Here is a 25,535-nt window from a genome sequence, read left to right as displayed (position 1 = left end):
ATGCTCGATGAGAAATACTAACGAGGTGATTCTGGAGTGTGTGCAAAGTGACTGCTGATCTCCTCAGGCCTGGATATCCAAGCCTGTCATTGCCACAGGGCTCTGTCTTGAAGGTGGAAAAATGAATGGATGTAATGCAGATGCAGCTGTAAATGCAGATGGCAGGTTACTTAAAACTAAGCCAATGAGGATCAGATCTGACTTTTCTGGTCAACTACCATCCCTTTTTTCCCTTTCCAAAATCCTTTTAAAATAAGATTTGTGGATTCTATGTATTAACATCTATTTAACAAATGTTTCAATCTATAATGTAAAAGGTTTGACATAAAGGGATGGAATTTTTTTTAACTCTGACACATATAGCAGGTTTCTAACCCATCTCTTGGCCTGTGTAAAGGGAAAAACGTCTCCTCCTAGGTAATGAGCAGCTTGATCCTGAATAGTTGAACCATGAGGGAAAAGTTCAAGCTATAAGCACTCTGTTTTTCTGATAAGATCAGATTTTGTAGGAAATATCAGCTTTATAATAGATAGGAGCATGCCTGCCATTGTCATCCTGTTGATAAGATTGTTATTTTCTTCCTGAAGATTTTTTTAAAGGCAGTTACTTGCAAAACAGTTTCCAAATCACTGTGGTGATATAAACCCTGCTCAATAATAAAATCCAGAAATAACTGAAATGGCCATGGACTTACTAGTCGACAACAGGTTTCAATATCATGTCATCAATGTTTAAAAAAAAATAACATAACCAAACCCTTGCTAATCTCAAACTAGTGAAGCATTATTTTGATCTAATTAGTTCTCCTAGCGGGTAGGACTAAAAGTGACTTGAACTCCCTGAAGATCTATAAGAGTTTTGGGTCACCTGAGGCCATATTGTACCTAGAATTGTTCAGTGTTGTGTTTTGCAGCCTGAAGGAAACCTTATTGTGCACGAAAGGACAAAACACTGCAGCCAGTTCTCACTTGAGAACATTGTGGAACATCTGCATAGTGACCAGCCAGCTCATTTTATCTCTGAAATTCTGCATGGGAAAAACACATTCTTGTTGCTACATGGCAACTTAAAAAACAACAAGCAATCCCTTCTGAAACAAACCCTTAGAACTATTTCTGAGAAAAAAAAAGAACAACAGTGGAAGAGAGCCACATTTAAAAACTCCGGCATTTGCAAATAGTTATTACAGTCTGTAATGTTGTAACATGCTTTTAAAATGGCTATTTTAGGACATGCACATTTAACAATCAGTCTCTTGGTCTTAGAAAGATACTGACTAACTAGACATCATCCTGCAGACATACTATATAGGGTATGTGGATTGTAAAACAAGTTATACAAGAGATCATAAAACTATAGAACCTCAAAGGAGACACTGTTTTTTAATGGTACAGAGAAAAAATTCTTTTATTTTGAAAGACACTCCCTTTGCCTTTCTGTAATGTCTAAAACATAATTAGTAAACAGTTTTGAGTCTAGACATTTTTAAATTTAAAGAACTAATGAAAAATTACTTACCCAATTTTCCTCTGGACTGGAAATGAAAATGCACCACTCTGTCCCTGATTTATATAACCTTCTGCACTCCTTCACTCCTGGCTGGTGTGTGGATCCCCTTTCTCCCTGGATCACATGAAAGTGTTCTATTAATGTGAATTGGCTGATGTTTGAGAACACTATGCTGGGTAGCTATGAGGTGTAAGGAATCTGACCCAGGGAGCTGTGGGGCTATGACACATCAGTTCTTCACAGGAATTCTCACTTGCTGGATGGGAAGAACACGAGACAGGTCCTGTACACTGGGTGCAGCATGTTGTCACTGTTGTTGTTGTCGGTATATGGTTTGCTTAAGGCAGTGAGACAAGTTCCATGTTATACCAATGTAAGTGGAATTTTTTCACTGCCTGACTATGACTACCAAGTATCAGGCTGTCCGTCTCACCTGACTTAGTAAAGCAAAGGTTGGGAAAATGAATCAGTTGAGCAGGTGACAAACGTATATAAACACAGCATGGCTAAAGTTGACAGCTGCCTTAAGAAAGGCACTGCAAGTCAGCACTGCTCCACATATTTCATAAGGAATGCTTTGCTGGAGTTCAGAATAAACATTCAGAGTCTAGGAATGCTCGTAGGTTACATGGCAGGAGGGAGAGAAGGAAAATCTTCTGCCTCCATCCCATTCTTCATCCTTTTGCCTGTGTTCAGTTTTCTCTTGCCCACATGGCCAGAAAAGAGGGAATGCAGCTTGTCTCTTCCCAGGATGGATAAGATGGAACTTTCAGCCCACTTGTTTGGATGTAGTGGTTGAAGTTACAGTGTTACATGTGTGAGTCTTTCAGGAAAAAAACCCATTCCACTTCAGTATAGACTCCTCTCAACTATAAACACCCAAGCACAAAGCACATGGAATAGGAAATTCACACCAATCACAGAATTTTCTTTTAAGTAGAGCATGTTTTCAGTTCCATGGTACTTTTGGAAAATCCTCCCTTGGAATACACTATTTCAGAGAGGAAAAAAATATTTCTTTCATCATAGGTTGTGAGTTACAGGCCTTGAAACACATGTAATAAAAATATATCCACATCAGCACAAGATATAAAAAAATGATTGCTGTGATAGGATTAAACCTGACACAGAAGTGCTTAGGTTTAAGTCAGTTGTTTTCATGGCGCTGGCAATGTCTAACAGGTGGCAATTTCTAGAGATTGCCATAAAGAAAAGTGAATTTATGAATTGTCTGTGAATACAGAAATTATTAGCATATTAAAATTTCAATGTCCAAAAAATTGCCATGCAGTTATGCAAAATATGGGCACAACTCTTTAGAGCACTAATTGGCTCTTTGCTTTTGCAAAAATCTGACATTGTTCTGCATTTGCTTTGTTCCTTCATTCAAAATGTACTGGATGGGCCACCAAGGATGCAGCTGTCTGGTTATTCTCCACTCTGAGGCATCATTGCTTTATGTATATATTTCCTGCTCCTTCTTGCAAAGATTTATTTTATTTTTTATTATTTATTTTATTTTATTTTATTTATTTTATTTTATTTTTCTAAATTGCTGTTTGATTGTAGGGAAAAAGTAGAAGGTTTTTGGCATTTCAGTGCCCAGCAGCATGACTTCCACGTGTTGTTGTAGCAACCTGGTGTCAGTTTTTCACTTAATGAAACCTTCCAAGTCCTTAAAAAGAACGAGTCTCTGGTGCCAATCAGGGTTTGATCCTGCCCGGGTTTTTCTCCTTGACACCCCACCAGATTGGGCCCCAGCTTTTTTCATAATTCTATTAATAATTGTTCTTTCATATTCCTCTGAAAATACCTTCTTAAACTGGTACAATGTCTACTGTGATGTGATGGGCTGTAACCTAATCCACACTGCTGAGAGAATATCTGATTTTTACCTCCCACATGATTATCTGTAAGTACAAAACTGAAAGTTTCTGCAAGAACCAAGTACAAAAACTTAAACTTCCACATTGCTAAAACAATTTTTTTAATTTAGCTACACTCATTAAAAATATTTTCCCCCATCTGTGTTTGCTTGCAGAGCTGGCAGATGAATGCCAAGTACCTTGGATGTTTTGTTTCTGATGTTTTCAATTAGTCCAGGCCCCATTTTGGATCACTGGGATTAACTTTATGTCAGGAACAGCCATCACTGGGCAACAAGTCCAGTGTTGCCATGGTTTTAGACAGTCAATTTCTTGTTTGATCTCTTCATCCTGAATAGTAGCATTTTTTTTGGAGTATTCCAGGGAAATGCAAAACATTTATGCTTTAAAATCATAAGCAATACTCCCGGGCAGTGACTAAACTGTCTCATTTAAAGACATGTCTTTTTTCATTAATGCCTAGGAATATCTGTTAGCAAATCAGGGATTTCATACCAGGAGATCGATTTCCAGAACCGGACAAATGGTTAGATCTGATATTAAATTGAATAGTGGTAGATCCACTATTTTAAGGCTCTAGATGAGAGCATCAGCATGCTGGACAACTCCCAAGCTGAGATGCACTGCGAACCCCACTGGTAATTCACTCCTCAGCACCCTAAAAAGACACACTATTGCTCTCTATTTGGTGACAATGGAGACTGGCTTTTGTTTGCTGAAATACAGTATCTGTATACAACGTGAGGAATTTGAATTCAGTTGGAGATCCTCTGCTAAATGCCAGAAACTCTACATTCATTTCTGCACTCTGAGAGGAGCAAAGGAGGGAATGGTGAAATCTGCACACAGTGATCTCTGCTAATAAATCTGAAACATTTATTTCAAGATTCCTCTTTGTGAGTCTTCTCATTTCAATGAGAATAAGGTTGTATGTATATGCACGGATGAAAACTGAGTGAACATCAGACATAAAAAAAATCTTGGTGAGTAAAGACAACTAGAAAATCTTACAATGAACTGAATGTAGGCCATTTTCTTCACTTACTGTTTCTCACTGTTGACAATAACAAATGACATAGATACACAATAATAGCCAGGACAGCAGAAATCTGATCATCTGGACAAGCAGAACTGGAAGTGCTGGGTGTTTGGTTGGATTGGATGATGTTGACTGTCTCTTCCAACCCTGACGATTCTATGATTATAACTAGATGGTCTTTAGGGTCCCTTCCCACCCAAACCATCCTATGACTCCAACATTTATTCCATTTGCCAGAGCTCAGACTCCTGCTCAAGGACTAAGGCAGGCATTTCTATGGACATATATATATATAAATATAGATAGATATAGATATATATGTATTACAGGCGCTCAGCGGCGCTTTCCCTCCCATTTTCCCTCCCGTGCCGCCCTGTCCCGCCCTCCCGCTCCGCGGCTCTCCCGCTCCCGCAGCGCCCTCCGGAGGCGGCGGCGGCCCCGCGGCCCCGCCCGGCCCGGGGGAGTTCCCTGCCGTGCCGGAGCTCCCGCCCGTGCCGGGGATCGCTCCGCGGCTCGGTGCGAGCGGCGGTTCGCGGGCCGTTCCGTCGGTTCGTGCGGCGGTGAGAGCCCCGCGGCCGCCCGGGGAGCGATCGAGAGCGGCCCGGCCCGGCCCGCTCGGGAGCGCCGCGCAGCACAGGCGGGAGGTCGCGCTCGGAGCCCGGCGGCTCCGCGGCGGGGGACACAGACCCCCCGGGCGGGCCCTGCGGGCCGAGGTACGCAGGCTCGGCCATGCCCGTGAGGCGGGGCCGCCCCGGGAGCGGCCCGGGGAGCTCGGGCACGGCCCCGCGGCCCCGCGGCCCCGACATGGCGCAGGGCGGCGGCGATTCCTCCCCGGGCCGGGGCCGCCTCCCGCTGCCCTCCACCTCCCGGGACGGGCCGCCGGGCCTCCCGCGCTCGCCGTCCCCCGACGAGGACACGGAGGAGGAGGCGAGCGAGTGTGTCCAGCGGCTGGAGATCGGCAACGGGGCCGACAACGAGCACAACAGGTCGATCCGCAGGCAGTACCGGGAGCTCATCTCCAGCGTGCACCGTAAGGCGGGCGGCGGGGCGGGAGCCGGGGCTGGCGGCCGTGAGGGCGCCGTGAGGGTCCTGCGGTTGTGGGGAACTCCGGGTTCCTTGGGCGGCTGATACTTTGGGTTCGCGCTCAGGTCGACATTCGCCTCCCGGGAGGCATTTGTATGGAATGACAGCATCATGGAGTGGTTGGAAGGGACCTTAAAGCTCATCTTCTTTCGCCCCCTGCCATAGGCAGGGACACCTTCCACTATTCCAGGTTGCTCCAAGCCCCGTCCAACCTGGCCTTGGACACTTCCAGGGGTGGGGCAGCCATCCCTGCTAGCATAAATTCAACCATAAAAATCTTATGCCATTGAAGTAAATGGAAAATTGCTACTTCAGTCTTAGTTAATGCATAAGCATTAATAAAGATGGAGCCTGTATCATCCTGGAATTAATGTGCTATATATTCTGTCTTTTCGCGTGTATGACAGGGAACGAAGCAGCCAGTTTTGATTAGGTCGTGAGTATGTATTTGTATTGGGTTTGTGCAGCCAGGGTTTGGTAGCAGGGGGGCTGCGGATTTGAGAAGCTGCCAGAAACTTGCCCCGTGTCTGCAGAGCCAAGAGGGACCCCCCACTGGCCAAGGCTGAGCCCATCAGTGACCGCAGTAACACTTCTGTGATAACATATTTAAGAAGGAAAAAAAGTAACTGTGCAAAAGTATTTGCGACTAGAGAAGAGAGCAGCGAGATCCTGTGAGAGAAGCAGCTGTGCAGACCCCCAGGGCAGTGCAGAAGGAGGGGCAGGAGGTGCTCCAGGTGCTGGAGCTGAGGTGCAGCCCATGGTGAGACAGCTGTGCCCCTGCAGCCCAGGGAGGGCCACGGGGGAGCAGAGACCCGCCTGCAACACGGGCAGGGTCCTGCACTGGAGCAGGGTCGTGGCAGGGACCCGCGGGCCCATGGAGACAGGAGTCTGTGCAGGGACAGAGCTGCTGCCTGTTCCTGAAGGACTGCACCCTGTGGAAAGGGACCCACAAATTCCTGAGGCAGTTTGTGAAGAGCTGTTCCCGTGGGATGGACTCACGCTGGAGAAGTTGGTGGAGCGCTGTCTCCCGTGGGAGTGACCCCACGCTGGAGTAGGGGTAGAAGGGCTCCTCCCTCAAAGGATGAACCAGTGGCAGAAACAACATGTGATGAACTGACTGTGACCTCCATTTCCCTCCTCTACCACTGGAGGGGAGGAGGTAGAGAATCTGGAATAAAGTGAAGCCCAGGAATGGGGGGGGGGAGGGAGGAAGGTGTTTTTAAGATCTGTTTTACTTCTCATTATCCTGCTCTGATATTATTGATAGTAAATTCCACTAATTTCCCCAAGTTGAGCCTGTTTTGCCCGTTACAGTAACTGCTGAGGGATCTCTCTCTGCCCTTATGTCGACCCGTGAGCCTTTTGTTCTATTTTCTCTCCCCTGTCCAGCTGAGGAGGGGAGTGATAGAGCTTTGGTGGGCACCAGGCCTCCAGTCAGGGTCAAACAAGCGCAGTATTTCTCAATGCTTCTGTGTTTAAATAATTTAGGATTTCATATGTGTCTTTTCTCCCCCAGAAAATCGTGAGGAGATGCTGAGTTCTAAAAGCAACAGATTGACAGAAGCTTTGGAAGAAGCCAATAAACTGTTTGAGAAAGGTAAAACAAATGCTGTGCTCTTTATTCAAGGTGTTTGGCCAAGTGTGAGACAATGATGCCTTATAAACAAGAGAGCTGAGGTCCAAGTACTTTATCAGAAGTTCTCTATAATTTAAAATAGATATGTTTAGTTGAAGATTGTTTAAGTTGATATGAGAAAATAAATATTCCTGTTTATTTGCACTTAGAAATACTCTTTGCTTTATTTTGACAATGTGTAGAAGTAGTACCCATAAAAGATATCAGTGTAGAGGGGATCATTTCACTTGGAGAAGTGGAAAACATATTGATAAAAATGCGTTTATTCTTTGTCAGTGTCACTCTCTCCTATTCTCTCTCCTTTTTTTTTAATGCAAATATTATTATAAGGATTAAGTAAGTGTGTTAGAGGTGGTTGTAATAAAATGATTTACAAAGCTCTAATGGCAGGATAGACCCTATGCTGAATTTTATTATTATATTTTACACAATTTCACATTGTTAGCATAAAATCTTTTCTGTGACAGTTTGCCGTGCACGAGAGGCTGCCCTGGATGCCCAGTTTCTTGTCTTAGCATCCAATCTAGGGAAGGAGAAGGCCAATGAGTTACACTCTGAGATGACATCATTTGATGCAGCAACATTTGCGGAAGACTTGGTAAGTTCCAGCCTCTGAATTTGCCAACAGTTTCTTGCTGGAGGTTTGCCCTGTTTGTTACAGGATCATAAAACAAGATCCTCAGCTCGTACATGGCAGCTCTGATGGAGCTGAATGCTCTTCCTATGGATTTCTTTGATTAACTTTCTGTATCTGGTTAGTGTTTTTAATTGTTTTAAATTACGTATTAAACATTTCCAATAGGGGAAAATCCAACTTAAAATGCAGACCCTCCCCAAAAAAATTATTGCACTGCTGCTGCTTTATCACAGTTCAGTCAGTTCGTGCTCTTGAAGTCTTTGCAGCTTTTTTTAAGTCACTCTTTTGTAGTTTCTCAGTAGCTAAGTAGTTTCTTTATCCTGTCTACCACTTCCTGTGTTTTGGGATAGAGTCCTTAAGGCCCTGTGTCACTGGCAGGACTTTGGATGACTTGAATGCTTTTAGATGTGACATGTTTGTCTTTTTGTACTGTGGCTGGGTGGAAGAGTTGGTTCAGAATAGCTTTTAAGCAGGCTGTTGGGTTTTTTCCTCCTTGAAAATGTTCCCTTATGTTACAGCAGATTAATAAGGAATCTGATTCTTTGGTCAGGTCTAGAGCTCTACAGTATAAAACCCCATCTAGTTCAGTTGTTTTGTTGAAGTTTTTCTTGGCTTAGTGTGGACTGGTGGATGCAGGAATAGGCCAAATAAGTTGTTCTATGGTATTCCTGGGAATGTGTGGTGTTCAGAAATTGTGAGATATCTGAGCTCTCTGGTGCAATTTAAGTAATGCTCTGCTACTTCATATGTCATCGAAAATTTGTTGGAATCTAAGCAGTTTTATTTACCTGTGGCTCTTTTTTTCTCAGCTTAACAGAAGTTATCTGTTTTCACAGTATGTTCAGGAAAGTCCTTATGCAGTGATATTAAATATTAATCCATCAGGCAAACACCACAATACAATTTCATGGTTTCACCATGAATGTATCTCCTGGTTTAAGTGAATTTTCACTGCAGCTTTTTTTCTTTTGTAGCTGACCCTCATGGGTATAAATCGCATAGAAGTAGAAGAAAATGATGGTGAACCTGGTGGTTTTTTACCTCGTGATGCCTGGCAGAAAGTGGGAGAAGAAGCACTGAAGTACTTCAGAAGAGCACCTACCTTTCACTATATGTAAGTTCCTTTAAGGAAATACTATATCCTGCAGCACAAGGTAATGCCCTTAATGGAGTCTTATCTTTAATGCCCTGGGCTTGAACAGAGTTTAATCTGAGGTCACAGCAGAGTGTCAGCAAGGACTTCTGTGTGATCTTTCTTCTTCTGGTACAGTGAACTCCTCATCTCCAAAATATTTAATAATATTTCTTGCTTTGGTTTTGGTTTGGCTACAGAATAATATCACTAGCAAGGTATTCTTGAAATGCCATCTGAAGTGATCCTCTTTCCTCTGGAAAGCTGACTCTTCCCTCATCATTGTCTCCCTGTACAAGCTGCAGCCAGAATCAGGAATACAGGAGCCTTTTTGGTTGTTTTTTTTTTCTTTTTTATTTCTCAGATAGTTCCAGAATGTCAGTCCAGGGAGGTCTGTATCTTTTACCTGATGATTGTATTAGTGTGAAGAGACTGACAGTTGTTCTTGTACATCTGTGTTAATGGGTTGTCTCTTAGAGTCTTGCAGTGGATCTCCTGAGAAAAGTGTAAAGTAATGACTGATACCTAAAGATAAAGCTTCATCACATTCAGAGATTTCTGGAAAGAACCATCCCCAAAAGTTGCTCCCAATATATTGGCAGCCTCATACCAGAACATGTATAGATTTCTAAGCATGCAGTGTAAACCACATTTCCATGTATGTGTTCTTTGTATTTCTGTTAGGTTGGGATCTTTCAAGTCTGATCCTCCTGTAGCAAAGCAACGGATTGAGAGGCAGAAAAGGGCTTCAAAAGGAGAAGCAAAACAGATGATGCCCGCTCAGGTTTGTAAAGCGTTATCTTTACTAACCATTTGTTCTGGCATAGTTATTACTAGTGACTTCTAAATCTTTCTGTTCATGTTGGTTTGGGTTTTGTAATTCCAAACTGTGTAGTACTTGTGACATCCCACCCTTGAGGGGAAGGGATCAGCCAAGATTCGTAGATGCTTGTGCTGTCCTGGGTTGTGCTTTAACTCCGGGAGCCAAAACAAGGATGTTTGTCACAGAAAAGTGCTGCCCTACCTCCATATCGTTCTTTTCCCAGCCACATCCTGTTCTTTCTCACAGTGTGTTATTAGCACAGTCCTTGGTTGTTGCTACCAGCAATCCTTGTTTGGCTCCATAGCCATCCAGCTGTGTTTGAAATGTACACATCAGCCCTCTCTGGGCTTCTACAGTACCAAAGGACTCAGACTTCATTATTAGGCCTCTTGATTTGTTTGTGTGGACTGCAATGTTTCACTGAGTGGAGAGAAATAGGATTTACAGACTAATTTCATGTTCAGAAGTATGATTTACACACCGATTTTTCAAGTTCAAATGAGCTTACTTGCTCTTATGCCTGTTGCTTTAAAAGGAAACAAAAAAGAAGCTTCTTTACACGGGCGTGGTTTCCGTTTTTCTGTAAGAAGTGTCTGACAGGGTGTGGCATTTGCCCTGAAATGTGATAAACAGCAGTTAATTAGCTCACTTAACCACTGTTTTCTCTGCCTTCTGTTTCCCTCTTCTTTCTGTCGTGCATTGGCAGAAAGGCAGAAGTCTGGGCATACTTAGAGACTTGACATCTGAAACTTTGAAAACATAAACCATGGTGTTTTAGGGAAGCTCAGACTGTGATAATGCCAGGACATGGAGGCAAAATATTGATTATTGTTTTCTAAAATACTTAATAGTAATTGAAATAGTGATAGAAAGGATTCTGTTGCACGTTGTACTGGGAAGAAGAGGAGCTGGAGGGTTTTTGAGTTGCTTAAAAATGATCTGTATTAACCTCACAGACTGTACCACAGTGTATCCCAATTCCATAGAGCCATTGAAGAGTAAGTGTAGCCCTTAATGGGCTCAAAACATACAAGCCATGGCCTTTCAGGTTGATATTTTAAGATGGGACCTAAACCCTAAAGCTCTTAGCAAGCTGTCTCATGTTTGCATAAGTGTGTTTGTAATAGTGCATGTAGGGAGAAAAATTCAGCTTTTATGTTCTGTGTTCATAAAAGGCCCTGTAATACAAGAGTGGTTATTTGAGGTGAATCTGTGTTCCTTTTTCCCAGTTAAATCAAATGGAGGCGTCTCATGACGAAACTACAGAAAAAGAAGTAGAGAGGATCTTGGGAATACTGAACACTCTCTTTGAAAATGATCGTAAGTATGAGGAAATTAGGCATTAATTGGTGAAAATGAATAGTTGCTGTTTTTTACAGTTAGGAGTGGTTAAACTGCAGAGCCAAAATGAGGTGAAGTTTGCAAGCAGAAATCTTCATGTAGAAGCACATATACCAACTATGGATTTTTTATGAACACTCATCAGGGGCTGTTTGACTGCAAAGTAAATGTGAATCCTCTCCCCCTGATTAGAGCCTGCCACTTTTTGGAAGGCAACCAAGTGATCACTACTTATGGATCTGCATGGGGGAAAAGATGGAAGAAAATAATAAACTCTATGAAAGATTTGTTTCTTTTTGCAGGCAGCTGGGAATTCAGCATTTTAACTAAATTGACAAACATTCTGTTAGGTTTTGAAAGGAGTACTGTCTCTCTTTAAGTTTGTTTTACATCTTTTAACTCTGTTTTAACAAAGCCATTTTTGCATCTCCAGCTGAAACACCTATTTCCTTCTTTGATTTTGTGATTGATCCAAACTCCTTTGCACGCACTGTGGAAAACATGTTTCATGTGTCCTTCCTTATAAGGGTAAGGCATGATATGTTCTTGAAATCTCACCTTAGATATTGGAATTATCTAGACATCCTCATTTGTTGTTTTTATGTCTTCAAGATCGAAAAATTAGGTTTCAAATATGAGGAATACTAATTTATTTTCTACAAACAGCCCGTGATATTTTGGTAATCAAATAAAAAAGAAAATAGAGTTGACAGACTAATTTTTTTCTTAGATCTTTCTGCTGCAATCGATTTACCAACAAAACAGTTGTGAAATTTTGCTGTCAATACGCTTTTCAGAAAAGATTCTGGCTTACATTTCAGATATAAGAAAGTAGTCACAGAGTATAGAAGAGTTATTGAGGTTGTAGAAGAGTATGTTAGTGCAGGGGTTTATATGCACTTCAAACTATATTTAGTTTGTCTAATAAATAAAATTAATTTTAAAAGACAAAAACTGACAAAGATATTCTGACTAAATTCAGGTTTATAATGAATAGTGATGTGATTTGATTATGAAGGGTTACCTTCAAGTGTATTTAATGAATAATAATGATTTTAATAAAGGAAAACTTTTATAATCCAAGTTAGCCACTGTTCCATATGGGCTGCATTCTTCATTAATAAGTGCTATATTTAAATGCTTTTGTCCTATTTGTTATGCCAAGGAAGATTCTTTATCAATATAGGTACCTGTTTATGATTATGTATTAAGTAAAAACACGAAATCTCAGTGCATTATCCTAACTGGATACCTCTAACTTCTGAAACTTTAAATCCCACTGTCTTTTAGGATGGTCTTGCAGAAATAAGGCTGGATGATGATAAATTGCCAATAATAGGTAAAATCTAGCTTTTAAAAGAGCCTAATTGTTTTTTGCTACAACATTACATGTTACACATTCACAAAGTTTCAGGTTTATTTTTAGCTGGGGACAGTGAATGTAATTGAAGGTATGAAGAGATTTATGAGGAGTTGAAAGGATTGAGTCTTTTCAAATATCAATATATGAAAAAAGACCATTATACTGGTTTATACAAATTAATTCTATTAAAATAAATCAAAGATTATTACCTTTCTTTTCAAGTTACATTTTTGCTAAAGTATTTCTTGTGTGCAAGAAGTCTCCGTTGTCTCGCTTGAGTTGGGAACTGCTGCAGCTTCAAAACATTTGGAAAGGAAATTCCATGCTACACGAGGTCTTTGGCTTTCATTCCCACACGATATCAATGGGGTTAAGACTTTGGTGGGATTTCATAAGGAATGAAATACTTACATCTTTCTGGGACTCTGCAAAACATTAGTTCCTAAATATTGAAGAGGTGAGACGAAGGAAAGCTCTTCAGCAGTGTATGGTACAGGCTGTTGAGAGATAGTGGGAGGAACCTGCAGAATTGATTTGATTTTTGTGGAGCTTTTGTGTTCCTGGTGGACACTGACTTTGCAAGTGTAAATACTGAAACTGCTGTGTTTTGATCAGAGTCTACAAAATTCAGGAGGGTAGGGGAGGAGAACCGAGGACCTGGAGCACGGAAACAAGTTGTCATGTCTCTGACCCAGGAAGAATGGAAGGTACCATAGAGACCATTTGATACTTTGGATTAGTTCTCTTTTCCTTAAATGTAGGAATGCATCTGAGAGCTGGGCTGTTTATGCTCTCAGGAGGAGAGGTGTTCCCATGTACATCATCACTGCATTTGACCTTACAGAACAATCACAGATCTAATGGGTGTGTTTAACTGCAAGAAAACTGAGAACTGGGATAGCAATTCCATCTTTGATCCCTGAGGCCTGGTCAGTTTATGTGCTTTTAAGCTGTGCACTGACTTGCCTTTACTATTTTATATGAGGCCTGTGTAAATACAGTCTGTTTCTTCCCTTCCATATACTTACTTCTGGAGGGAAAGTTCTCCACACTATTTTGCTGTTTGTAGTAAACCTCAGAAGACAAAAAGTAGTTTTGAGCCCATACAGCTCTTCTCCTTTGTCCCTCACTTGGAATATGCAGGAGAAACATTAATAATCTGAAATGGTGCTTTAGTGTGAGAAATTTCATTATTAATTAATTATTAATTAATTTAAAATAGTAATTAGTAATTAATTAGTAATTAAATTAAAATAGTTCAGCTCTTGTGACTGACTGACTGCTGTCATCTCTAACCAGGAGATCGTAGAAGTATTTGAAATAACAGAAGCCATGATTAGCCCTCCTTTTCAGAGCACTGAAGAAGAAATGGAGACAGAGTAATTTTCCAAGTAAGTTCTTTTAATAAATCAAACTCAGTAAGGATCCAGTGCATGAGTTCCTTATGCACCTGGAAGAACTGCAGGGAAACTACGTGGCACTTACAAATGTAGAACTGTAAGCAGGGTGACTGTAATAGGTGGAACATTGCTGTGTTCTTGCTCTCTTCATGGAACAAAATGTAAATCTAGTCTTGTATGCAGTAATTAACTGGGGAAAAAAATCCTTTATTTTTACATTTCTTGGTCAGTTCAGTGATAGACTTGAGTTAATTTTTGGAACTTCATACTTGGAATGCAATGTTGGGAAGAATCATAGCTTAGTTTTTCTGTCTGTTTTTTTAACTTAGTGGCAGCTGATGTTGTTAATACAAGTAGTCTGAAGAAGGACTTAGAGGGAACCAGACTGCCTTCTGTTCCTACTTCCCTAAAATTTTTTCAGTGATAGGACTGAATTCTTTTATTGTCACAATTGTTTTGTAATTTCCAAATTTTTTTGCATATTGTCTTACTGTTGTTTTCTCTTCCCCTAGGTGCCTTATACTTCAGAATGTTTTCCTCAAGAACTGTTTTATGTGTATATATTGTAAAATTAAATTTATTCGTATTGGAACATCTCAACTGCTTTGTTCAGAATCATGGAATGGTTTGGGTGGGAAGGGACCTTAAAGCTCATCTTGTTTCACCCCCTGCCATGGGCAGGGACACCTTCCACTAGCCCAGGTTGTTCCAAGCCCCATCCAACCTGGCCTTGGACACTTCCAGGGATGGGGCAGCCACAGCTTTCCTGGGCAACCTGAGAAGTTTAGACTTGTCACAGGGTTATTACTATATACTCCCTGTTTATTCTGGCTTAGTTTACTACTTTATATAAAGCTTACTGACACTCACCAGCTTTTATAACAGGGAAACACTGCCCCCCTTCCTTCCTCCCTTGTCTCTCCCCAGCAGCGGCAGCAGTAAGTAGAGTTTACCTGGTTATCCATCCCTGTTGGGATAATCTTGCTATCCACATGATTTTGAGTGTTGCAGAAGTTGATAGTGTTCTTGCTGTTCCAGAAATAAAGGTTTGAGTTTGGAAATTTGGTCCCAATTACAGATAGCAATTCCCCTTTCTGTTTTTCCAAACTCCACCTGTGTTTGGTGGGTAACTTAGGCAGGCCAGCTCCCTGGAGCCACGATATTATTTTGTTAAATATGAATAAAGTCTAGCTCCCTTTCCAGAAGATGCTCTGTAGGGGAGCACTGCCTCTGGAGTTGCAGAAAAGCGAAAAGTAGATTGGTGTGCAAGGTTTTATGTTCTTTTTGAGTCCCTAGATTTGCACTTCAAACTGTAGTTTGAATTTTAGAATTTTAATTAGTTAAAATTAATTTTCTAAAATTACAATTTTGGAAAAAAAAAAACCTGACAGAGTTATATTGTCTAAATTGAGGCTTACAGCTAATGGTGATGTGATTTTTTTTCTTCCATCCTTTCATCCTGCTGAAGCAGCCGGTACAGAGGGATCTGGCAAATTGTTACGAGGGTGTTTGTGGGGGTGAGAAACCGGTCAGGCCACGAGGGAAACACGGTTAGAGCATCCAAGCCGATCCGAGCGCGCTGTTCAGTTGCAAACCCGGCCCTGAGGGGAGGCGTGGGCACGGCCCGGGCGGGGGCGCTGCGGGGCCGCCGGCGCCATGCCCGCCGCCGTGGTGGAGTACAAGGGCTGGAAGGAGGGGCGCGGCTGCGGCTACTGCGGCTCGGAGCGGGGCAAGGTGTCGGCGGGTGAGCGGGGCCGGGGCGCGGCGGGCGGGCCGGGCCCGGGGGGCGTCCCTGGGGCCCTCGGCGCTGAGGGGAACCCGCCGCCGCTGCCCGGGGGAAACATGGCGGCGCCGCCGCTTCCTGCGCGCGCCGCCCGCGCGCTGCCCGCAGCCAAGATGGCGGCGGGCGGCGTTTCCGGGCGGCCCGGGGCGCTGCCCTAAGGCGGGCGGGCACCGCGGGGATGGCGGCGGGCGGCGGCTCCCCGAGCATCGTGGAGTTCTTCGGCGGGGAGGATGGCTACCGCTGCGGATACTGCAGGAGCGACACCGGCAACCTCTCGCACGGTGCGGGCGGCGCGGGGAGCCGCGGGCGGGCCGGCCGGGTGCTGGCGGGGAAGGTGCGGCGGCGGGCGCGGGGCCGAGGGAGGGCGGCGGGGAAAGGCGGCGGCACCGCTGCCCGCCCCGCCCGGAGCTCCGAGCTGCTCTTACGGCCCAGTGCTTCCAGCTGGTCGTAAGAGAATTAAGCAGCAATTTCGTGTTGTTTTCCTGGGTTATTTCGGGGAAAGGAAGGAGGTGGAGAGATAAACTTTGCGCTTGTACAGTCGGAGAAATACAGTTGCCTGCATCCCGAGATTTGTGTTGGGATTGGGGTTTTTACACGTAATGTGGGTGTTGAAATCAGTAATCACGATATTAACGAATATGCCAAATCCTTGAAAGACATCTGTGTATACTCAGATTTGCAGTAATCACAGAATCACAGGATGGTTTGAGTTGGAAGGGATCTTAAAGGTCACCCGGTCCCACCCCCGGCCGTGGGCAGGGACACCTCCCACTAGCCCAGGTTGCTCCAAGCCCCGTCCAACCTGGCCTTGGACACTTCCAGGGATGGGGCAGCCACAGCTTCTCTGGGCAACCTGTACCAGGGCCTCACTACCCTCACCGCCAAGAATTCCTTCCCAATATCCCATCTAACCCTGCCCTCTGGCACTGGGAAGCCATTGCCCCTTGTCCTGTTGCTCCATCCCTTGTCCCAAGTCCCCCTCCAGCTCTCTTGGAGCCCTTTTAGGCACTGGAAGGGGCTCTAAGGTCTCCCTGGTGCCTTCTCTCCCAGCCCCAGCTCTCCCAGCCTGTCTCAATAGCAGAGCTGCTCCAGCCGGTTCCACAGAACTTGCATTTTGAAGCCCAGCTGTGGTGGGTCAAGTGTTGCTGTGTTATTTATTTCAGGTATGTGGGCACATTCGATGACAGTTCAAGATTACCAGGATCTCATAGACAGAGGATGGCGAAGGTAAACTGAGAAAGAAAATACAAAACCCTGTTGTCAGTTTAGATACAGCTTAGAATCCACATTTAAAATTTAGATCTCTGAAAATAGTTAGCTAATTTCCATTAGTAATTGAAATAAAACTATTTGTCCAGTACTCTGGGACTCTTTGTAACGTGACACTGTCGAACAGGAAAAGATTTAATGATTTTGGAAGGGTAACAATGTAGTGTAGCAGCAAAGAGCTGAAGAATTTGCTTCTCGACTTCTGTTACTCATCATGTAATAGTTTGATATGATTTTAATAAAAAAGGTTCTTCTTCCATTTATGTTTTGATATAAACAACAAAAAATCAATTCATATTTATTACTATTTTCAGGAGTGGAAAATATGTCTACAAACCTATCATGAATCAAACGTGTTGTCCTCAATACACAATAAGGTAAGAAGCTCAAAATACGGTTGTGTAAGGGATTTGACCACTTCAAATTTGTTCCACCATTTCTGTTTATGGCTTGAAATACATCACACTTGGAAAGTTTATCTACTTTTAGTGATACTTGGAATAGTAAGTATGTACTGTTGGGTTTGTGCATAAGGACATCAGCAGCTCTGGGATATTTTCCTGTAAAGAACCTTGTCTGTAACCCACAAACACTGCCTTAGTAGCCCAAATAAGAGGGGCTTACACACACATTTTAGTGATTATAGTGATAAACACACAAAACATGCCATGAGGACTGATGTTATGCAGTACAAGACAACATAAATTTCATTAAATCAAAAATGTTGATAAAATATTTGATCACTTAATATAGAGGAACTTCAGAGATAAATAGAAATTACATATGCAGTGTAATTTTTTTTTAAGCGGCTCCTTAACATTTTCTTAAACTTTCACAGAAGAAATGTTCATAATTTTTAATTTTTTTAGGTGCCAGGCTTTGCATTTTCAGGCCTCCAAATCTCACAAGAAGGTTCTGAAGAAAATGCTGAAATTTCTTTCCAAAGGAGATGTTTCCAAAGTAGCGAGCGAAGGTAAGAAACTCGTAGTGTTCGAAAACCAGAGCTGATGTTTGGGAGGAGGACTAAATACCTTTTGTGTACAGACCCCTGGATGGGCTGTGTCTTTGCAGTGGATTTTGAATCAAGAGCACTTCAGAAGCCCAGAGACCAAGTGGTGCAGGTGACTTGTGCTAATGAAGAAGATGTTTCCTTGCTTTTTCCATAGACCAGCTTATTTTCCTGGGCCAATTCCTACTTTCTAGCTGGGAGCTGTAGAGGATTAGACTCTGTTTTTACTTCTGCTGTAAAACTGGCAATCTGGAGAGGATCAAGCAGAGTGGTTGGTGGCAGAGAAAAGGAAGACCAAACAAAGAGGTTTTTTCCTGGTGATTGAGCAGTCACACCTCATTTATTCAGCACCAAACCGAGCTATTCTCTGTTGTGGTGGAACTTGTCTTGGTTCTGAACCATTATAATTTGCCTTTTTGTGTGTGTGTGTGGTATGCTAGGGGTTTTTTTGGCTCTTTTTTGTTGTTTGATTGCAGCTATGGCCTGAGATCAGTTGACTGTCCTGTTTTAGTGGAGAGAATAAAACCGTTCCCAAAAATGAGTTGGTGTCCATAATTCGGGGTCGTAAAGGAAACTTTGTTTTCAGACTCTTGAAAATACTTTATGTGTTGGAAAACACTTGTAAAATTGGAAATCAGTTACTTTAGTATTAATTGTAGTTGTGCAAAGTGTGAGCTGTGGTTACACAGAGAGAAATTCAGTCCTGCATGTTCTGATTGTCTGCAGAGGAGCCGATGGATTCCCACATAGAGGATGCGGTCCCCTGTGATTTTCCATACAAAAGTGAGTCTCAGGTCAGTCAGTCTGAACTGACTCCCTTGGGTGTGGATCACACTGAGAGTGTGCAGAATGAAGATAAGGACTCAGGGGAAACAAAAGAAGAGGTGAATGTGCAGAAGGTGGAGTCGGATTCTCTCCAGATCTGTGCAGCCAAGGACACGCCAGTCCCTGGAGAACCATCACACTCGGCTAAAGTTGTTCATGCACCACCTAAGCCAGGTAATCACATTTCTGGTAGTCATTGGAGTATAGTGCCATGATTTCACATCTTGTTGAAGTCCTTCTTTCATCTTACCTAGTAAATCAATCATTGTTTTGTTTTATTCCCTGTGCTCCTCCCAGTTTATGGAACTACAGTGGGTGTTACTTGTTTTCTTAGTGTTTCCTGAAAGTTACATTGATTTTCATTAGGTATTTTTTAAAATCTTATTTGCATTATATTTTTTTTTAGTTATTTTTACTTTCATTTAAGTTATGGTGAGTACATAACTACAGACAATAGTTTCCTGTAAGCTGTTTAGACTGCAGTCAGATAGGTCAACGTGATAGAATCTCATCAGACACTGGGATCAGTTCCCAGTTCAGGATACTTTTGTGTGCAGAAGAAGATGTGCAGCCCAGCTTTCCCTTCCTTCTATGGGATGTGGTGACTCAGGCTTTATGTACCTTGAGATATGGGTCATGGAGTCATAGAATATCTCAGGTTGGAAGGGACCCATAAAGATAATCTTGTCTAATTCCCTGATTATCCAAGCTGGATGCAGTTTGCTGTAGGAATACTGGTTTCTGAGTTAGGTCAAGGCTTAAGCTTGTTTCTTGTGCAGTGGTGGGAAACCAGTTTAAGACCCACAAAAAAGACCCCAGGTATTATTTTTATATTTCTTAATTTCTGCGGGTTATTTTGTCATATAAACTCTGCTGTTTGTACTCTGCAAATAACTTAAGACTGCATTTTTCACACTTTGATAAAGTCTTTGCCACAGATCTAAGTAGCATTGGAAATAAGTTTGGTGTATTGTGTCGTTATTTTGTGGGCTTAAAGAAAATCAGATAGCTCTCTGCTGTTTAAAAAAAAAACAAAACAGATTCTTCTGGTCCTCTATAAAGAATAACATTTTCTAGGTGAGCTTTTTCATCTGTTTGGGAGCTTTCCTTGTTTCAGATTTTGAGTAACTTTACAGAAGAAGTATCACTAGAGGATTGGAAACTATGTAGGAATTTCTCCTTTTTGTCTTGCAGTGAACTTAATTTTACATTTCTGTAAGGAGATGCAGTAAGTACCTACAAGAAGTAAAGCAATCTCTCTCATTTTACTTCTGTTGCATTTACACATTGCTACAGCTCTCATGTGCCAAAAACTGAAGTAAACAAATGCTTATTCCTATCTATAGTTTTATGGGAAAGTCCATGGAATCTTGGAGGCATTTTAATATAACACTAAAAATTTTTAGTATAATACTGATTTTAATAGTATGGTCACACTCCTCAATATTGAAGTTATCACTCAGTCAAGCTTCTTTTATTATAATTTATCTTATTGATTTATTTGTTAGAATAAAAAGTTGTATTTATCTTCTTATCCTCACCTCTAATTTCTTAAGTAATAAATGAAAAACTTTGGCCTGTGTAAACTTCATTTTGGAAGCAAACCAAGTGGCCACTGACAGCAGGTGGCAGACTTGGGAAAAGATTAGAAGTGTAAACCTGCCAGTGCTATGAAAAAGGTGAGCTGAGGTCTTCAGTGAGGCTTAGAATAACCTCGGGTCAAACTTTAAACACGGGAAATGCAGATAAGAAATCTTGTAATATTGTAATGTGTTGCAGGAAAAAAGGGCTTACTTGTACAGAGGAGAAATATTCATTAGTGTGGTTCTTTCTGGAGGCTTTAAAGGAAATATAAAGTGAATAATAAATGCATCAGAAAGCTTATTTAATTTTTTAGAGCAGATGGTGTTACAGGTCAAATCCAGTTTAAAATTTTCCAGATAGAAAGATGTTTAGTTTTTATCTTGGAAAATGCAGACTTAGCCCGCAATAAGATTGTTTAATTGCATTTTTATTGCTTTATAAACAAAACAGGTCATTGTCCTGTAGGAATAATGGTCTGTTTCTGCACAGTTTCAGATAGAAAAGAAGGTTTGCTTATGTCTGTGTATGCACATTTATTGTTTTAAGAAGTTTTTCTTGCTAACTTACAGCTTGTAGAAGATACGAGACACGAAACAGATCCTGATACAGATGAAGTGCTCGTTCTTCAAATGTATCATGACTGTTTTAAATAAACTCTTCCTGTGACTCGTTTGCCTGAGGACAGGTCACATAGTACCCCTAATTCCCTCCTGTTTGTCCTTTTCTGGTGAATAATTTTAGCTCAGTCATAAAATCTGCCAGTGCCACTGTAGGATGTCTGAGGCCAAAGGGATAACAGCTCCTTTTCCAAGTCCCTGAGGTGCTGTGAACGTTTCAGGTGTTGTAGGGAAACCAGAACTGGAACTCTTCTGGATCAGCCACAAAGAGCTTCCCACTAACTTGCCCCAGGAGTACACTCAGAAAGTCTGTAAATTCTCTATGGTAGGCGTGTTAAAAAGAATACAGCATTGCCAGTACTTAAAATTCTCCCAATATAAAGTATTTTTCCAATTTCCATGATGTCTCTGTTGGGAAAGAAAGATGCTTCAGGCAGTGAATCTGAGGGCTACAGGTCTTTCCAGGTGAAGTGACTCTGAACACACCAGTGAGCTTTCAAAATATCAGTGCTCTCACCATTTCCAGTTTGCAGAAGGATCCCACTGTTCCCATTGTCCACAGGAAGGTCTGAAGTGGGTAGAGAACAGGAAATACGACAGTTTTGGCTAAAAAGTTACTGGTGGGGAGGAGGATGAAGGAAAGATTTATGTTTTCATAAGAGTTCTGGAAAAAACAATTTCCACGTAATGTCCAGGCCTTCAGGAGAGTGAAGTGGGATAAGCCATAGTTAAGTCTGAGTTTGGATTGTTTTTTGCTTCTTATAAATATTAATAGACTTGGGAATGTGTCTTCTTCCCAGTGCTTCAAATGAAACAACCTTACCATTCAGGGTAGTTTCGTTTTGAAAAGTATCCCAAAAGTTGCCAGCCTGTCTTTTGCAAATCAATGGATTTGGGGAGAAATATAATGGTATAAAAGATTTCTTCAGGAGTTTGTAATAATATTTGTTACCATTTGGATTCTGTGAAAGATATATGACTGTATTTCCCTATATTAAAGTAGTTTTCCCCACTCTTCCTCAGTTTTTAAAGTCTTTAATATGGGTCTTTTTTGGCTTCCAGCTCATCTGCCATCCTTTAAGTGCCTTTAGAGGGTAGCATGGGGACCAGCCTTTTTTTTGATTGAAGAAAATTATATATAATTTTTTTTAATACTGCCATTCTTCTGTCTTGACTTTTTGTCTTACATTAGTGTCCTAATTATAAATCTAATCAGACCCCTTCATTGAGGAATTTGGACCACTCGAATTTTTATTTGTGCATGTCTCTGGATTTGTGTTGATTTAAAACTGAAGTTCTTGTAGTACTAGAGAGCAAATGGGTCAGGATGGGAAATTGGTTTGGCTTCTCTTTTTAGTAAATACCTTTTCACAAATAGAATGTTACAAATGGTTGTTCAAGACAGACTGACAGAAGTGAATGGATTAATTAAAACAGACAATCTGAATATAATTTTAAGCATAGATGTAGCACTAATGTCAGTGGCACTGATGGCACTGGCAGCATTTCTGCACAGTGCCCACAGATTCCAGGTGACAAAAAAGAAATCCTTTTTTTGGGGGTGTGTGTGTCTCCTACAGGACTTTGTCCTGTAGCCACTCTGGCTTCAAATGTGGTAGAACAGTTCTCTGAGTTTGATTGCAAGGTTTGTGGTTGTGTTTTTGTCCTTTCAGTGTTTCAAGTTTTTAAATATATTCTTGGCTTTGGGGTGGAATCATGATCAAGGTGATCCCAGATTAAAGTGCTGCATTAAATAGCTGCAGCAGAATCGTTGCATTAGCTTGGCATCAGGTGTTGGGAGTTGTAAATGTAAAAGGCCACAGGTGCAATTAGTGGTGATTTTAGCCATCTCTTTTCAGTGATTGCATCAGAACTGCTTGCTTGTTGTTAACTGTGGTGTTTAACTCTTTGCCTGTGCCCTTGTAGGGAAAGGGGCTGATCTGAGCAAGCCACTGTGTCGAAAAGCAAAGGACATTCGGAAAGAGAGGAAACTACAGAAACTCCTCCAGAACCAGAAGTGCACCTTAGAAGGCTCTCAGCTCCCAGGGGGAGATCAAGCTTTCCTCTTGCAAAACTCTAAACCTAAAACAAACCAACCTAAAACCATTGAAGACTTTGTTCTTGTGTCTTTACCTGATGATGCACGACACAAATTAGAGGTAACGTCTTGTTCACTGTTGTGGGAGACAAATGAAGGAAAAGTCTGGTTAAGGAGTTTTTCAAATGCTTAGGTCTGTACCTTTGACCTTATGGAGTAGCTGTAGTTTAAATCTTGAAATATATGTGATACTGCATTGTGTATATATATATATATATATTATTTTATATAACTGTGTATATATATATATATGTAAAAAACATTATATATATAATTGTGTATATATATATATATATGTAAAATGCAGCTGAGCTCTGTGTAGCCACAGGAGGGTACTCTTGCACTGTGCAGTCATTTCTAGCAGAAACCAATGCAGTGACCAAAATAACTTGCAAATTGATCTCATACAGCGTGACTTGAAAATGAAAGACTTTGAATTAACCAAGTGTTGAATGATGAGAGAAATTCAACATTTAGTTCTGGAGCATATAAATACTTAAAGTATCTATGCTAATGAAACCTGACAAGAGAGCAGTAACTTCATCAAATTAAACAGATAACAAGGTAGCTGCTCTTTATGCACGTCTTTGAGGCGTGTTGATGTCTTTGAAAGCTGTAAAAGTGATGGTAGAAAAATTTGCTTAATATACTGCTTGCCACTGCATCTATTAGAGACAGCAATCTGGAAGGCTTCTGGACCTTCTAACATTTGTTAATCATAAAAAGCCGTTTTTCTTTTTATTTTTTCTGTAAGCTGGAAAACTTAATCTGAATATGAGTATTTTCCTGATCATTTTCAGTGGTGGTACTGAAAATGAAAATATTTACATGACTAGAAGCCATGAAGTTGATCCATCTCATTAACTCTTCCCCATTTTCTCATGAGTTGTATAAAAGAAGCACGATGGTTTTATCTGAACACCTTCATTTATAAGAAGCAGGGAAAATCCCAGAGTGTTTTCCCAGTTTGTCTTTGCTCCTTCCTGTGGCTGTCAAGTGTGCTGTTTTGTTATGTTGGGTTTTTTAATAGATCAGAACCAACTAACTATTTGTGAAAACAGGACCATTCCGAAAATTACATGGCTTTTGAAATTCATATGACTTTAAATATATTTGAGAAGACATGCACTGCTGCTCATGTAACAGCATTCTTCTGCTTAGGGGGAAATTGTTTTTACTTAGGAGAATTTTTAATTTATAAAGAATTTCTAAAATTATTTTTGTGTGTTTGAGGGTGATGATGGGAAGACTGATAACTACTTATTACAGTTAACTCGTAATTGAGTATGGAAACTCTGCTTCATCTTCTGCTTTCAATTTCAAAAATATCAAGAAATCCCCTTGGGATTATTGCCATAAAAACAGTCTTTAGATGAGGAGCACAGAGTTGAGTCTTCCAAGTCTTTCAAGTGTTTCTTAGTGTAGTATGAAACTACAAGTGGATGTTCTAAGTAGTACAGGAAGTCTCTTTAAAATGTTGATCTGTTGGTGTTATTTCCTGAAAAGTGTTTGTGTATTTCTTGTAGAGGCCTTTTAGTTACCTTAATTTGCAGTTTGAAAACCTCCTGTGTTATTCAGTGTAAGTATAAAAGCCTTCAGCAGCCTAAATTGAGCAGAAGAATTAGAAGGCTGTTGGCTAATATTATCTAAATTGTGATGGCCCTTGTGCAGGAGGTTAAAATGTGTCTCTGTTGTGATGTTTGCATTATGTGTAAGTGTATAGTTACTGCATGTATTGTAATAATAAATGTGTTTAACTTCTTCTGAAGGTGAGGGTGGTGAGATCATCTCCACCAAGTTCACAGTTCAAAGCCACATTTCAGGAGTCTTACCAGGTCTATAAACGTTACCAGATGGTTATTCACAAGGACCCACCTGATAAACCAACCATAAATCAGGTCAGAAGGCCAAATTAATTCTATGCAAAGCTTCCCCTCCATTTCATGTGTCTTGTTTCTCGGAGAAACAAATGTGGATTTTATATCCATTGTATATATTCAGGAGCATTTAAAATACCGTATCAAAGAAAATCAACATCCTGAAAGTGCAAACTCTTCTTATATCTCTTTGTGAGAGCCACAAATATTTGGTCTTAGTTGCAGACTGAAAAGTTATGGATGTTCCATGGGGATGCTGTTGGGTAAGAGATGGAGAGGATGAGGCTCTGGGAGAGAGATATTTTGGGCCTTATAAATACAAATCTCATAAGAACTAAATCCAGCTGGGCACTCAGCCTGATAACTGGTCTTGTTGGCTTTGGTTTAAATGCTTCCATAAGGAGGAACTAAAGTGACCAGGGCCAACATGTGAGCAAAAGTTTATCACACAGATTGTTGGTTTAAGGTTCACAGGAGTTGAATAATTCTCTTCACTTTCAATTTAAGCCTTTCAAAAAGTGATCTGTGCACTCCATCTAAATCACACGTTGTTACTGCTCCTTGTAATGACCAGGTGGAGTGTAAGAGTGAACTCTCAGACATGTTCCCTCTCTGATAGTATA

General features: G+C 41.3%; 2 protein-coding genes across 5 annotated transcripts in view; both read left to right on the top strand.

The window, feature by feature from the left end:
- The first annotated feature begins 4,941 nt into the window (after positions 1 to 4,941).
- On the top strand, positions 4,942 to 14,450 carry NSMCE4A (NSE4 homolog A, SMC5-SMC6 complex component). Its single transcript, XM_027744275.2, has 11 exons — positions 4,942 to 5,465; positions 7,035 to 7,115; positions 7,622 to 7,752; positions 8,766 to 8,905; positions 9,608 to 9,707; positions 10,976 to 11,066; positions 11,521 to 11,615; positions 12,378 to 12,426; positions 13,066 to 13,157; positions 13,750 to 13,841; positions 14,363 to 14,450. Exons 1-10 carry the CDS (start codon positions 5,165 to 5,167, stop codon positions 13,831 to 13,833), a joined length of 1,164 nt encoding a protein of 387 aa, XP_027600076.1. The 5' UTR covers positions 4,942 to 5,164; the 3' UTR covers positions 13,834 to 13,841; positions 14,363 to 14,450.
- Positions 14,451 to 15,479: 1,029 nt separating this feature from the next.
- The window catches only part of ATE1 (arginyltransferase 1), a 74,778-nt gene continuing 64,722 nt past the window's right edge, over positions 15,480 to 25,535 (top strand). Inside the window, exons 1-7 of one of the 4 annotated variants that reach the window (XM_027740710.2) lie at positions 15,483 to 15,594; positions 16,797 to 16,860; positions 17,217 to 17,279; positions 17,772 to 17,875; positions 18,638 to 18,910; positions 22,864 to 23,096; positions 24,805 to 24,933. In XM_027740710.2, the coding sequence (XP_027596511.1) occupies positions 15,507 to 15,594; positions 16,797 to 16,860; positions 17,217 to 17,279; positions 17,772 to 17,875; positions 18,638 to 18,910; positions 22,864 to 23,096; positions 24,805 to 24,933 (954 nt within the window). In that variant the 5' untranslated portion in view covers positions 15,483 to 15,506. Of the gene's footprint in view, positions 15,595 to 15,780; positions 15,915 to 16,796; positions 16,861 to 17,216; positions 17,280 to 17,771; positions 17,876 to 18,637; positions 18,911 to 22,863; positions 23,097 to 24,804; positions 24,934 to 25,535 lie in introns of those variants that run through there. The other 3 variants (XM_027740708.2, XM_027740712.2, XM_027740709.2) reach the window with 3 other exon arrangements.

The sequence above is a fragment of the Pipra filicauda genome, unplaced genomic scaffold (genome assembly GCF_003945595.2).
Source record: "Pipra filicauda isolate LSUMZ 115617 unplaced genomic scaffold, ASM394559v2 scaffold53_size3534045_pilon, whole genome shotgun sequence".
In the NCBI taxonomy this organism is placed as follows: Eukaryota; Metazoa; Chordata; class Aves; order Passeriformes; family Pipridae; genus Pipra; species Pipra filicauda.
This window is presented reverse-complemented; position numbering and strand designations above follow the sequence as displayed.

Excerpts from the sequence above, each read along its gene's own strand:
- NSMCE4A (XM_027744275.2), top strand. The coding sequence starts at position 5,165 with ATGCCCGTGAGGCGGGGCCGCCCCGGGAGCGGCCCGGGGAGCTCGGGC. Across the intron at positions 7,116-7,621 it reads CAATAAACTGTTTGAGAAAG|TTTGCCGTGCACGAGAGGCT; the intron begins GTAAAACAAATG and ends TTTCTGTGACAG. Across the intron at positions 12,427-13,065 it reads TGATAAATTGCCAATAATAG|AGTCTACAAAATTCAGGAGG; the intron begins GTAAAATCTAGC and ends TGTTTTGATCAG.